This window comes from Carettochelys insculpta, chromosome 6 (assembly GCF_033958435.1).
Source record: "Carettochelys insculpta isolate YL-2023 chromosome 6, ASM3395843v1, whole genome shotgun sequence".
NCBI classification, from domain to species: domain Eukaryota; kingdom Metazoa; phylum Chordata; order Testudines; family Carettochelyidae; genus Carettochelys; species Carettochelys insculpta.
In genome coordinates, this window is record NC_134142.1 from 116,683,925 (window position 1) to 116,698,724 (window position 14,800).

At 43.9% G+C, this 14,800-nt stretch overlaps 1 protein-coding gene across 3 annotated transcripts in view; it reads right to left on the reverse strand.

The window, feature by feature from the left end:
* Nucleotides 1-5,757: 5,757 nt before the first annotated feature.
* PTDSS2 (phosphatidylserine synthase 2) overlaps nucleotides 5,758-14,800 on the reverse strand; it is a 92,320-nt gene continuing 83,277 nt past the window's right edge. For 2 of the 3 annotated variants that reach the window (XR_012646047.1, XR_012646046.1), the window contains exon 12: nucleotides 10,574-10,691. Coding sequence is in view for 1 of the 3 variants with exons in the window: in XM_074997942.1 (XP_074854043.1) it covers nucleotides 8,079-8,223; nucleotides 10,506-10,691 (331 nt within the window). In the remaining 2 variants the exon portion in view is untranslated. Of the gene's footprint in view, nucleotides 8,224-10,505; nucleotides 10,692-14,800 lie in introns of those variants that run through there. The other variant, XM_074997942.1, reaches the window with a different exon arrangement.

Here is a 14,800-nt window from a genome sequence, read left to right on the forward strand (position 1 = left end):
CCAAACTGAAACAGGGAAGTTTACCGAATGCCCCCTTGTAGGAGGTGCTTCTTTCTTCTTGCATGTCCTCAGCAGCCTACCAGAGGCTACGTTCTAAGACCACCCTCATGCCCAAGTGCAAAGATAAGCCACGTACACCTGTGTCTGATCACTTAAAATCCTGCCATTAGCAATTAGCACTCAGACAGGACATCTGTTCTCAGTATTAATGCACTTTTACCTCTTCCTTTGCCCCACTGTTTATGGGGTGGAGGATGGGTGTTTCACTTACCAAGACCTGTATGAGGAAGGAGCAATGAGATCTTTGAATAAATGTACTCCAAATGCAAGCTATTTCCCCTACCCGCCCTCCCACTTCAACGGGTGGAATTGCCAATGCCTTCTCATATGACATGTTCCAGCTCTGTGGTGAAAAGCAATTTCTTTACCTTCCTTCACTATGTAGCCAGCATGATCACTCATTGGGCTGCAGCATGATACACTAGACAAGCATAGGGAATAAAACAATATATCGGACTGGACTTGATGACCTCCAGAGGGCCCTTCCAGTTCTATGACTCTATACAGCTTCAGACAAAGCTCTCCTCTTGGGCTGAAATTAAGGTGACTGGAAGCATCAAAACAGCAGGTAGATTGAAACTAAAGGAACAATACTGCAAAGATAAGAGAAAGTGCTAGGTCATTTTCTACAGGGGTATGTAGCTCTACATCCTTAATGTACAAATGAAACAGAGTTGAACCACACTGCAAAACTCTTTACCAGTTCATTAACGCCCCAAGAAAATTGGTGTCAGTTACTTAACTCCTCCAGCCCCCAAGTTGTCTATCTAGCTTGCAAACTCCTTAGGGCCGAAACCTGTCGTCTTGCACACCCATGGAAGGGCACTAAGTTATAAATTCAGTTTGCAGCATGGCACATAAACTACAATTAATTTTTCAATGAGTGCATTTTAATGAGGGCAAACAGCTTTAAGTTTTGGTTCTGATATTACCTTGTGTTTACATCAGTATGCCTTGAAGTTTAAGATTAAACTGGCAGTACGCCACGCAAACCCAAGAATGGGCTGGGACACTAGGGAGATTGTGAGTATGTCTACACTGTCAAGTTTTGCTGAGGAAACTAAAGTTCACAAACAGACATCACCAAAACTGTGCCAAACCACATTTAAACACCCTTCCATTGACAGATTGTATCCACATGTTTAGCTCCACCATTGACAGAAGGAGCAATGCACTATGGGTATGTACCCACAGTGACTGGTGACACCCTGTTACTAGGTGCTGTGGGACTACAAACAAGGGTGGGGCATCTTGAGATTAAGCAAAAGGTCCCATCAGGCAACAATTTGTTCTGGGGTTTCCAGTGTCCTTTTGCAGCTCTTTTGCCACTATCAGAGGGGTATGCGTGTTAGTCTGTATCCGCAAAAACAACAAGAAGTCCTGTGGCAGTTTATAGCTAACATATTTTGGAGAGTAACAGAGAAGAAGCTGTTTTAGTCTGTAATCTAACAAAAGGATAGAGCAGTCATGTAGCACTTGAGTCATTTCGTTAGCCTTTTAAGTGCTGCATGACTGCTGTTTTGGTTCGTTAGATTTAGTGGAGCATAAGCTTTCGTGGGCAAAGACCCATTTCATCCATGCATCTGACAAAGCAGGTCTTTGCTACATAATCCAGCATCTGCAGTGAGAAAGAAAGGCACAGAACAACATGAAGTCCTGCGGCACCTTCTAGACTAACAGAATTAGTGGAGCATAAGCTTCTGTGGGCAAAGAATGGATCCCCCAGTTCTCTTGCGTGCTCAGTTAATTGTGATGAGTACGTTGCACAGGGCAGCAGAGATCTTGAAATTACTGACAGAAGAAGATGGGAAAGAGCCTGACAGTGTGCTGGATATGGACAACGGCAACCTGTCATTACATTTGGCAATCACAGCAGTTGTACAGGGTAGACTAGCACTTGTGGACTTGGGAAACCAGCACTGCTGGTTGGGATCACAGCATCATGCAGATATGGGATGAAGACCGCTAGCTACAGAGCTTTAGACTACATAAAAGCAACCTTTCTTGAGCTGTGTGCTGAACTGGCTCCTGCTAAGCAATCCAAAGACCATCAGAAAGGGAGCTCCCCTCTCAACAAAGAACATGTAAGCAATTGCTGCCTGGAAGCTGGCAACTCCCAGTTGCTGCTGGTCAGCTGCAAATTGATTTGGAGTGGGGAATGCTGCCATTGGAGCTGTATTGCTTCAAATGTGCAAGGCCATAAATCACTGTCGGCTACAGAAGACTGTGACTCTTGGAAATGTGCATGACAGTGGCCGGCTTTGTGGACATTAGATTGCCCAACTGTGGGCAGCATCATCTGGCTCAAATGTTCCAATTTTAGCATCAGCCCATCTTGTCAATGAGTACATCCAGAATAGATACTTCTGAATGGTACTGCAGGTATTTGTGGATCACAGTGGGCATTTCACAGAAAACCAATGCAGGGTAGTCTGGAAAGCGGAATGATGCACACATCTTCAGGATTTCTGACCTGTACAGACAGATGGAAGCAGGGATTCTCTTTACAGACCACAATTGAAGAGGGGAGATGTGGAAATGCCCATTGTGAACTTGGGAGACCCGGTTTGCCTCTTGCAGCCCTGGTTCATGAAACCATACATGGGGGATCTGGATAGCAGTAAGGTGTGTTTTAACAGCCGGCTGAGCAGGTCCCAATGCGTTTTGGGAGATTGAAGAAGAGATGGAGGTGTCTCTATGGCAGTCTAGACCTCACTGAGAACAATACTCCCACAGTTGTTACAGCTTGTTGCACTCTGCATAATGTGTGAGAATCTAAGGGGGTAATGTGTGGTTAGAGTGGAGTACTGAGGTGTGGTGCTTGGCTACAGCATTTGAGTAGCCAAACACTAGATGTCAAAGGAGGTCAAAGTCTGCTTTTAACATCAGGGAGGCTTTGGAGGGCACTTTGAAAATGAGAGATACTGAAATAAACCTCAGTTACATTTACTTCTGTGCAGCAATCCCCCCTTCCCATGCAACACAGTCAGGAACATGCCTTTAATACCCGCCCCTGGGATCACAATGTTGGTCTGTGAGGTTGTTAAACAGGAAAGAAAACTGTTACAAAAGCGTGCCTTTATTCACTACAGAATACTGAAACAAAGCAAAGCTCCCCTGAGAGGTGCTGACAAAGGGTTACAACTCATACATGCGTGTAGGTCCAGGTATCATAATCAAAGTTTGAAGAGAGGGTAGAATGCATGGGAAAATGAGAACTCCCAGAGCAGGGAAAGGAATGTGAGGGCATTTTGGGGAGGGGGGGTAAGAGTGAGGGAGGGCTGGACACACAATTTTGATATGAGTGAAGCCATGTGGACTCGCTGTCCTGCTTCACTAAACACTTCAGGGTAAAGCAGAACAGACTCAGATCTTGATCATGCATTCTGGGGCTTGCCTGGCAAAGCCCTGACTCGTTCCTTGTGGTTCCAAGTGGTTCCTCAGCTCCAAGTGTTGTTCCTGACATCCACATTCACCGGATTGATTTAGCGCTTCCACAAACCAAATCCTCCTTGGTATTTTCCAAAATGTTTCCTCATCCAGATAGAAGTCAACAGTGAGCCCTTGTAGCCAACCAGGCTAATGGCATAGTGGGATTCATTAGCAGAAGCATTGCCAGGAGACCTCGGGAAGTGATTAATCCCCTTTGTTCAGCACTAGTAAGGACACAGCTGGAGTACTGAATCCAGTTCTAAGCTCTGCCATTACAGAAAGGATGTGGATGTATTGGGGAGAGAGTTTAGTGAAGAGCAAAATGATTACAGGGTGGGAGCACATGATGTGGGAGGAGGCTGAGGGAGGGGGCTTTGACAGCAGCCTTCAACTACCTGAAGGGGGTTCCAATGATGGAGAGAGGCTGTTCTCAGTGGTGACAGAACAAGGAGCAATGGTCTCAAGGTGCAGTGAGGGAGGTCTCAGTTGGAGATAAGGAAAAACAACCATTTCACTAGGTGGCTGGTGAAGCGCTGGAATGGGTTACTTCTGGAGGGGCAGAATCTCCATCCCTAGAGGTTTTTAAGTCCTGGATTGACAAAGCCGTGATTGGGATGATTGAGTTGGGATTGGTCCTGCTGTGGGCAGCGGGCTGGACTCCATGACCTCCTGAGATCTCTTCCACCCCTCCAATTCTACGACCTCTAGAGGAAACTATCTGGCTATTTGTGCACCATATCACAAACATACAAGGTTCCACAGGTAGTCAGTCACTTGGATGTGGTGTTGGGTGATGGGAAGAAGCCCCCAGGTCTCTACGTTTCTAGTAGTAAATGGGAAGGGTGTGGCAGTACTGCCAGTAGCCAGCACCTCCCAGCTTACACATTATTCAGTAACATGGGATGATCATATTTTTCACACCCACTCAACCTTGGTGTTACTTACCTTCAGTCTTTCCCTTCTGGAAACAGCCCCTTATCCTAGATCCCTAATTTCAACGGCAAATCTCAGTGCATTATTAGACAAGAAAAAAGAAACATGCAGTTTCTCCAAAGGCTAACAGAGTTGTACAAAGGACCATCAGACTAAGGTGAGAAGATATGGGATAAGACAGGGACGTATAAGCCAGAGGAGGTACATGCTTTCCCTTCACATCTCCACAGGGGCAACCAGCCTCTCTTTATTTCATATCCCACTTACCAGCTGTCCTTCATTTCACACACCAGCTCCTTTGAAATCTTGCATGTTTCTAGTGCAGAGTGGTGCACAGAAACATACTTTATAAGGGATTTCTAAAACAAAGATGGAGGTCAATGGCCAAAGCATCCCCAGAAAGGAAGCAATACGAATCTGGAATACTTGTAGTGGGTTTAGAATAATGAAGGTTGTTTCACTGTTTGGTTAACAGCTTTCAATTCAGAGCCATTACATTCAGAGTTAGTTACCTTTCAGGGAAGGTGGCGGGGACTGGCCTGTGAAAGTGTGACCAAGAAAATCTGGATAAATCTGTTATGCTAAGGGCCACTTGTCTAAAATCAGGTTCTATGCAGAGGCAATCGAAGGGTGCTTTTTCCTCATAGGGTGCGTCTACACGTGCCATGTGCTATTTCAACGTTGAAATCGACTTTAGGCAGCGAGACATCGAAATCACTATTCCTATCCAAAGATGGGAATAGTGTCCTACTTCAACGTTCAACGTCGAAGTAGGGCATGTGTAGATGATTTGCGTCCCGCTACTTCGAAATAGCAGGGTCCTCCATGACAGCCATCACCTGAGGGGTTGAGAGATGCTCTGTCCAGCCCCTGCGGGGCTCTATGGTAACCGCGTGCAGCAGCCCTCATCCCAGGGCTTCTGGCTGCTGCCACTGTAGCTGGGGGTCCATGCTGCGTGCATGGGGTCTGCAACCAGTTGTCGGCACTGTGGATCTCGTGCTGTGCAGGCTGAGTGTGTCTGGGAGGGGCCCTTTAGGGGAGCGGCTTGGGGCTTTGCTGGCCCCTTATTTCAACGGGGAGCACTTGTGTGTGTGGAAGCTCCGCATTTCCTTCTGGGGCGACTTCTTTCGACATTCTCCGTCGCTACTTCGACGCTGAAAGTTGACAGCACCAGCCCTGGAGGACGTGTAGACGATACGCGTCGAAGTAGCCTATTTTGATGTTCTTACGTTGAAATAGGCTACTTTAACATAGTGTGCTAGTGTAAACGTAGCCATAGAAATGCACATGTCCTATTAGCCAGAAACTGCATACCTCCATAGTGAGTGTGAAAGAAAACCACACAGATAGATTATACCAAGAATACACCAGCAAACATTTTATTTGTTCAGTTATCCAGCCTGTAACTTTAAAAGCTTCATGTTTAAGTCAATGCAGGTAGACACAAATTAGTGTTTGTCTAAGATGCCCACTTCAGAATTAGGAAGTGGGCATTTTCCATAATTTGCTCAAATTTGCATATCAGAGTCCTCACGGGGAGGGAGCGGGAAGGGAAGGGAGGAGAGGAAAAATAAAATGCCAAATTCACCCCATTCCATCTGCCAGAGTCACAAAATGGGAATGTTTATGCACCAAAGGCAAGTTAGAAAAGGGACCATGGTGTGATTGAGCATGAACAGCAAATGGAAAACACATCTGAACCTTGCCCCCATGGGACCCCACTAACACACGTACACTAGTACTACCTACTAATAGTCAACAGTTAATGAAATAGGTATGAATACATCTGAATGTGTAAAAATGTTACTTGTGGTAGAAAAAGGTTTAAAAATAAATTATTTGCTCAACTCAGTACCTGCCCATTTAAGAACTGAACATTTAGTTACACAGCCATAGCATTCATCACCACATTATGATAAATCCTAAAGTTTAACAGCAGCTGCTTAATGGCTCACGCAATCAAGGAAGAAGCCTCATGTGACCCCTCATACTGATCACCATTCTGAAAGGCAGCCTCCACAATCCATCAATCCTGCCTCCTTTGGCCTGACATTCTGCTTCTTTTGTTGAGCTTCTTAGGGTGTGCACATACTGTAGAATTTTTAATTCTCTTCTGGTGCACAGTGTTTAAAAGCATGTGTGCTACTAGCAACATGTGAGACACACACACTTTTGTTATCATTCAAGTATGAGCCCAAAATGGGTTAAAGATTTGTGCTTTGCTGCAGGCAGCAGCTTTGGCTTGTAAGTCTCCAGCTACTGTTGAAAGTCTGGGGGGTAAAGCTGTTTAAATTCTGACCTATTATTCTCTTCTTCCATATATGTTGTTTTCTTCTGGATAAGTCAGCTTCTCTCAGAAGTTGGGTTTAATATGATTAATAGCTAGATAAGACTGCTGTACTTCGAAAACCAAAAAGTTATGCTGGTTAGAGTTCACAGTTACATTACAGAGTCCTGTATCTTAGGACAACATGGGCCAAACTGATGTTCTACTGTGGCTTGTGTGTTTTAGAAGCAGCGACATTAGAAGTGAACATCAGTTTTCTAACTTTGTTATGAGACGCTGTCGCTGTCCACAGCAGGCATGCTGCACCATCACTCAGGAAAGGCCCAAAAGTAATCAAGACAGCCCGGCTCTCTCAGCTAGGATAGTAAAGGATTTAGTGTCTGTTTACTGTGCAAGTGGCTTGCTGAATACACATTTTCCAGTTGGCTAATGGTTGCTAGAAGATCAGACCTAGCACTGGAAGGAATAGTAAGAATGACAGAACTTTACCTGCCTTCACAGCTGAAGCCAAAAACAGCTGTCTTGGCAAACGAAGGAAAATAATGCAAATAACTTAAGACTTTGATGGAATTAAAAGGTGCCTGTTTGTAACACACTTCACTCCATTAAAGGAAGGAAGGAAGGTTAACTTTCTGATCTAACCTTTGATTATGTTGAGAGATGACCTGGATAAAAATGAACCAAAAGGAGGGGTTTCTGTATAATCAGTGCTATGATGTAGGATGAAACAGTCATAGGTTGCACCATAGTAATGCAAGTCAGTTTTGAGAAAGGCAGCAAACCCCAGCATTGCAGGGGATGTAACAATTATATACTGTGCAAGTTATGCAACTTGTTCACATGCTCAAGTCACGTCACCAAGTTTATCTTGCTGCAAGTTCAGTCCCTGAACTTCTCCTAATGGGGGATGAAACCAACATTACATAAATTACTTCACAGATCAAAACAGTTTTAGCAGAAATACAAAATTGTTCAGCGCCATGTATATTTAGTCCACACAACGAATATTCCTAATGCCCCAACAAACAGTGTCAAAATTGAAATATCATGGGCCACTGGAAATAAGATCATGGGATTCCCTTTGCACTTAATTTTAAAACTTGCCTAAATCCTTGATTTTTGCACACAGAGATTTACGAAAACACACGGGCAAAGATAATTTCTTTTTCCAATAGGTAGGTTCCAATTTCCACCTATTGTAGTCTTTCTCCAAATTTGACTAGAAGGGGCTCACGGTGACATCCTTCTCCAGATATTCAGACATGGGTAAACAATGGAAGTGTTTTAGTTAGAATAAGGTTGACAGTCAAGTCAAACAAGCTGACTTTAAAGGTTATTCTCTTAGCCCTTAGTCTGCTGCTCTGGTTCAAAATTTTCTTTCCCTTAGTTTGTTCCCATTTTGTTTATCTGGTACTGGAGAATGTCCATCACCGTTGCTTAAGCATTTGTCCTTTTCATATTTGTGCTCTTGCTGTTGTCGTCTTATCTCCTTATACCGCAAGGTAATGTCACTAAAAACAAAACAAGATTGTTAGCACGGTCAAGCATTTCACTTAGATTTACAGTAAAAACAACTGGACAAATACAATCCTGTGATCATTATGACAGATAGTGCTGTAGTATGAATCAAAATGAGCCAAACTAAGTTTCCAAGAACTTCCTTTACCCTGTAAGGGGGCAGAGTCAGTACATGAAACGTTTTTTACATGTAGTACTAGTACCTGAAAATTGCTACTACCCTGTGTAGCAATACTGTGAATATAGGCTGCACTTGGCAGAAGTGTAGAGGGGAAGCTGTCATGCCGGGGCTGACCTCATTCCTTTGAGAACACCAATTGACAGGGAGAAAAGGAAGGCACATCGTCCATTTCTTCACATGGGGTGCTGTAATACTCAAGTGGTGCCCAAATGGAGCACAGATATTTACATCATGTTGTCAGGGGAAACACTGAACCTGGATAACAGCAAAGTTGCATGCTTCTTCAAATACATGCTCCCTCATGACTGGTTAATTTACTCCTTGACCTCTGCTAACATCTCCATTTTCCTCGGCAGGGCACAACACCAAGAGGGGAATGAGGCACCTTCAGATGTTTATTTCTAAAGTGATAAGACTAGAGCTAGTCCCATGGAGAAAATACAAACCATGCAGGCAAAACTATTTGCCAGGCCCACAAGGTAACATCCTCTGTATTGGCCTTCTAAAAGTGTCTGGAACTAGCCCATCTTACTTCTGCATTCAGGTATTTTAGCAGGAACATATGGCAGAAGAGAATTCCTGTTACTGTGGTAGATGCTCAGGGAACTGCCCGTCATGCTCCTGAGCAGTTCAGCGGGTGTTACCATCTGCAAGCTGGTGAGAATCATCAGAACCTTCTGAAAAGGGGCTCTGCTAGCTAGGCAAGCAGCCAAGAGCATATAAAATCAACAACTCATGCGTATGCACCTGCTGTGCTTGTCAGAGATATGTTTGTCATCCTGGAAATGTACGTCTCTCACCCACCACCTTTACAACTAAACTCCCACTATGCTACACACAATATACTTTGCATACGTATATGACTGTATGTATGGGGAGACGGTCTGGGGAAATCTCTTGGGCACGAGCTAGCAGAGGTGGAAAAAGTTCCCAAAAAATTACTTGAGTAAAAGTACAGCTGCTTTCGCTTCTGGATACTTGAGTACAATCTAGATGTGTGTGTGTACACTTCAAGTAGATGTGGTGTGTGTGTGTACACACTTCAAGTAGTTTTCCAGAGAGTCACTGGTAACTTGTACATAAGTGCCCCCGTACTGTCCTCCTCACCTCCCCCCCCAAGGCAAGCAAACCAACCAGGTGCACTTTTACTCAAATAACTTTTTTGGGACTTCTTCCACCTCTGCTAACTAGTGGATTTTTTTTGTGCAGGTTAAGACTGTACTTTCAAACTAATACCCCACTTTCAGTAGCAATTTTATCGAATTATTTACAGGCTGAAATTTCAGTGGTTGACCACCATGCAGAATTATTAATGATTATTAGGTAACATAAAAACCATCTGAGTCATTTTTGCATGTTGACCATGAGGTCACGCCTTTCAGATTTCGGACAGTACCTGCATTCTAATAATTCAAATGAGGCTTTGAAAAAATTCCAGTTTGGCATGTATATAGCCTTAAAGACACTAGTGTCAGAAAGTAGCTTTTGAAACACAGATAGATTGTCTAAAAATACAGGCCAACAATTTCAAAAGCCACCACTGAATGTGGGTACCCAACCTGAGAAGTCTGATTTCCAGAGGGGGCAATAACTCAGTACTTTCTGCAAAGTGGGCCTCTTTAAAAGGTACCACAGATTGGGCATGCAAATTCTATCATGACTTGTGACAGCAGTGACCATGGCTACTGAGCAGCTGATCTGCACAGCTGACCTTCACTTACAGTGTACACCAATGTGTGAGGGTCACAGAAACAGAAATCTGAAATCTAGTACAAGTTCTTTAAACCAACGAAGTATAAGTTGGCTGTCAGGGTTCTGTTTACATTTATATTTAAATTACATGAAATAAGAGTCAAGCATTGTGGATATTATGAATCAAAAACAATGTAATCCAGTCTCGCACATGGATTTGATATTGTATATCTTCAGTGTGCTGCTGGTGAGATGCTGAAAATGCTAAATTATACATAATTTTAAAAAGACAAATTTGAAAATCTTTTGTTCTACAGTAAGCTACTCTTCACGTGGTCTGCCTAAGCCTGGTTCTGGCATGCTGGTGTCCATTAGAATCTGAGCTCTAGCAATTTTGCTTACCGAATGAAAAAGCGCCATAGTGTCCAGGTAAGCACAAGTATGATTCCAAGGATCCAGCACTGGGTAATGTAGAAAGGAAGGGACAGTGTTAGGGTGTAGGGGTCATACTTCACAACAATCAGAAACTCTGTGACTGTGATAGCAGCAACTAGCCATGCCTGCTGACCAAACTTCTTATGGAACTTCCTGAAACAAAGAAAGCAAGTGATTAGTATTTTAACAGCAAATGTGCAGTGGGGATGTATCTTTATAAAATAACAGGGAGGATGGAAATATTTTATATTTTGTCTTTACCCAATTGCATGAGTAGCTGCTCTACCATTATGACAGAGGTACAACATACAATGTATGGACATGCTACTGACCGGTACGCCAGAGTATCTTCCCTGTAACACTGAATACTTTTTGCTCCCCTACAGCCCATTTCAGAGATTGAGAACATTTTACATGAATTACTTCTCAATATCTCCACTTCAATAGATCTGTGAATAGGCGCAAAGCAATCATAGGGCCAAGTCAAGATGATGAACAGCTGATGGTGAAAGTGGGCTTCCAACATAGGAACTTTGATTCCCTGATCATCTTCCATGAACACTAAGCCACACTAGGATACATATACTACTCATGCCTTTTGGTAACGATGTGAATGAACTACATTCTGAGCACTATTCTCTGCCAAACAAAAATCCACCCTATTAGTCCTATAAACCTACACAACCATCTCGAGGGTCTTAAAAGCAAGATGCCTAATATCAGAAAATAAGACACTGAGACCAGCAAAAGAGCTAGAACGCACTTGGTGGTATAACTATCTACAAGCATTAACGGTCTCAGCATTTAATCTGCCTTTTAGTTAGTCCTTTTCAAGTGCCAGGAAGCAAAAGAGGACTTGCAACACTGCAAGGTAGAATGGCTAGTGAACTCTGAAGGGATCAGTGACACTCAGGACTAAACACTACCAAAAGTGTAAGCAAAACCTCTGAATATTTACAAGGAAATCCCAAGGCACTGGCTCTGCTGAGGTATGCCTACGCTGCAATTAAAACCCCACAACTGGCCTGTACCACCTGAGTCAGGCTGAAGAGCCTTAAGATAAGGGTCTCTATCTGTGGGACAGACATTAGGCTTCTGCCTGTAGTCTGAGCTTTGGGATCCTCCCACCTCAGAGGGTCCTAGAGCCTGGCCTCCAGGCCATATCTGAACATCTACACCACACTTAAACAGCCCCTTGGGCTTGCACTGTGTTAGCTGGTATAAGTCATCTGTGAGGGGGTCTCACTGCAGTTAGAGGTCTGTCCACTTCTCAAGGGATGAGAGGTTCTTTGTAGAGTGGTGTTTAAAACACAAGACGATTTTCAGAAAACAGCTCACTGCATACAGACTGCTTATTCAACCATTAACAAGAGACACAGTGTTGGTTACTGGGTGTCTTCACTTTTGCCCCAGTCTCTTCATATTCTTTCACTGTGGACCAGACACTGTCTTTAAGGGCATAAGCTCCACATATTAGACAATGCACGCCCCAGTCGGTAGATTTATGAAGGGCCAAGATCCTGATACTGTATTATGCTGGATTAAAATCTTTAACATAAAGTTACACAAAACAGGCCCCAAAACTTTCATTCTAGGTGAGCCAGACATGGCCCATTTTCACAAAGGCTTGTTGCAGTTATTCATCATAACCTTTGGGTGTGAAAGCAGTAATTGGGGTTTATCTTGAATTACAGCATCATAATTCATTGGAAGGGGTCTGCGAGTCTCATCTTGTATGGAAAGAAGAAAGATGATAAATCTTCCTCAGCCCAGTTCAAGGAAAGGTCCAACATGTCAATGCGAGTGATGGTGTAAACCCTTCGCAGATGCCTATCTGAGCCCAGAAAGCAGGGTAGCATTTATAATTGTACCAATATATGTATTGCTTATTTATTCCTTTATGCCTCAAGACCATATAATAATGTACCTATGGAAAACACCTCCCAGGAGGTGTTATCCGACATTCCTAAAGGTTAAATTCCAACTGTTAGTCTATCTTCTACAAGAGAAACTTTAGGGATAATAATTTGTATTCACATGTAACCTAAGTCATGGGAGCACTTACGTCATCTTTTAGAAGACTGGCTTATTTGTGCTGATTATGTCTTGCTGCTAGCATTGGTCCAGAGGTTTTGGGGAAGGCCCCTTTGTTTCCCTCTGCCCACTGGCACCCAATATAATTCATTGTAATGAGCTGTTTGTCAGTTTCACTGAGCCTAACAAGTGAAGTGACAATCCACCAGCAGTATATGTAACGAAGGCTTTGTGACTGAAACTATATGGTGCCAAACTTTTGTTCCTTCAATTTCCCTAATGTGAAGTTTTACCAAAGGCAACTCTGCAATGTCCTTTGTGCATCTTGCACTGAATTAGGAACTCTGGTTACCTTTCTCACAGCACCAAGTTCACATGAAGTAGTAGTACCCAACAGCATGGAGTGAAACCAATCATTTCCTGCTATGAAGGCACTTTGAACTGGAAGTTTTAGTCTACCATCTAAATACCCTGAATCGTGCCCATTTGTCCAGAGAGCTGAGAGACATAATTAAGGGCTGCATTTCAGAAAACTGATGTAAAAATTAGACATCCAGCAATAAAATGCCATTTGACTCAAGTGAAACCATGCCAGGTACCATGCTTTGGAAGGGAGATGCCTGTCCTTTGCCTAGCTCAGCCAACAATTCTCTGCATTCACTTTCCACTGTATACAACCTTTCCAAACAAGTGCAGGATTGCCATCCGTATTTCCACAGAGTCTAGACACCCTAGCCAAGGATAAGGATTGTGCTAGGAATTGTACAAATGAAACAAAAAGACTGCCCCGGTTTATAGGACAGCTACTGCCACTGCCAGCACACACACTTTGTTTGGTACCCTCCTGTTCCCTTCCACCCCACTACCTAGTCCTCAAGCCTTCTACCAGCATCTCCCATCTCTAAACTAAAGATTACCTGTGTCCCCCAAAACACCAATATCACAACAAGAATTCACTAATCAAAACTCTAATAGACACAACTGAATTTGGCCTTTGTTACCTTCCCACTCTGTCTCTGGTAAAAAGCAGAGACAAGTGATACAAAGTATCTACCATTTTTCTTCATTAATCATGAACACAAGAGCTGTTTCCTCTGATAGCAGCACCTCACACTTTCACTTGATTTTCTTCTTTCATTCTGTGTTTACTGTCTTACATACTCCCACCGTTTGCCAATCCCGCCCATGCTGTCCCACTCTGATGGCCTCTCAAGTTGCTAAGTGAAACTACCACGGGCAGCACAGAGCAGAGTGGCAGAGCTATCAGGGCTAGTATTGGGGAGGGGAAGCAGAATGGTGAAGAACAGGAAATAGAAAAGCTACACAAGGCTGGGGAAATCAATGTATCAGGATGACTACAATGCTCCCTTCAGCAGCACTCTTCCAAATAGATACCTGGCTTAGGACATTTCCCCAGCAGGCATTACTAGCTTGCTCATGACATCTGTGCTAGAGCCACGGACTTACGGGGGCTCAACTGCAACACTGAACATGTCAAAAAGGACAAAGGTCAGAGGCCACACTCAATACTTCTGGTACGGTTTCTGCCTTGTCCTTCCAGGCAATGCAAAAGGAGCTTAAGTCAATCCATAGGGCTGATGCAGCTGACTCCTACCCTCCATCCTGTAGCTTCTGGTGCAAGTGGTATAGGAAGAGGCCAGAGAGTGGCTAAAGGGAGAACTTGGGAGCCATCATTGGGTATTTTCCCGTTTTCCCCACTCCTGGGGTTCAGCTGTTGGCTGTATAGGGGAGGGGAAATCTATCCCTCGACAACTTACCCTGTGATGGGAATCTGGGTTAGCGACTGAGCCACATAAGTGGCCCTCCTTCATCTCAGCGGGCTGCAAAACTGGCATAACCCAGCTGGTCTCCTAGGATAGGGCAGTTTTGCTAATTGCACTTGCACGCCTAGAATTTGTGAGGTGTGCTGATTGGGTGCAGAGGAAGCACACGCCTCCAACAGTCAATGTTGTGTGCAATCAGCATGCATCTCACTTCACATGCCCTGGCTTTATGTGAATTTCACTTTAGTAATACCGGTAGAGAAATCATCAACATGGAAACAGGCAACCCTGCACATGGACCACACCTAGAACCTCGATGGGTTGTAATGCTGCTTATTCGCTTGCCTCAGGTAAATCCATTTGAAGCTATCATGCTCCCTTGGCTGCCACTGCCTGGTAGGGAAGCATGCAATGAGGCAACCAGAACTATGCATGTCTCTCCCC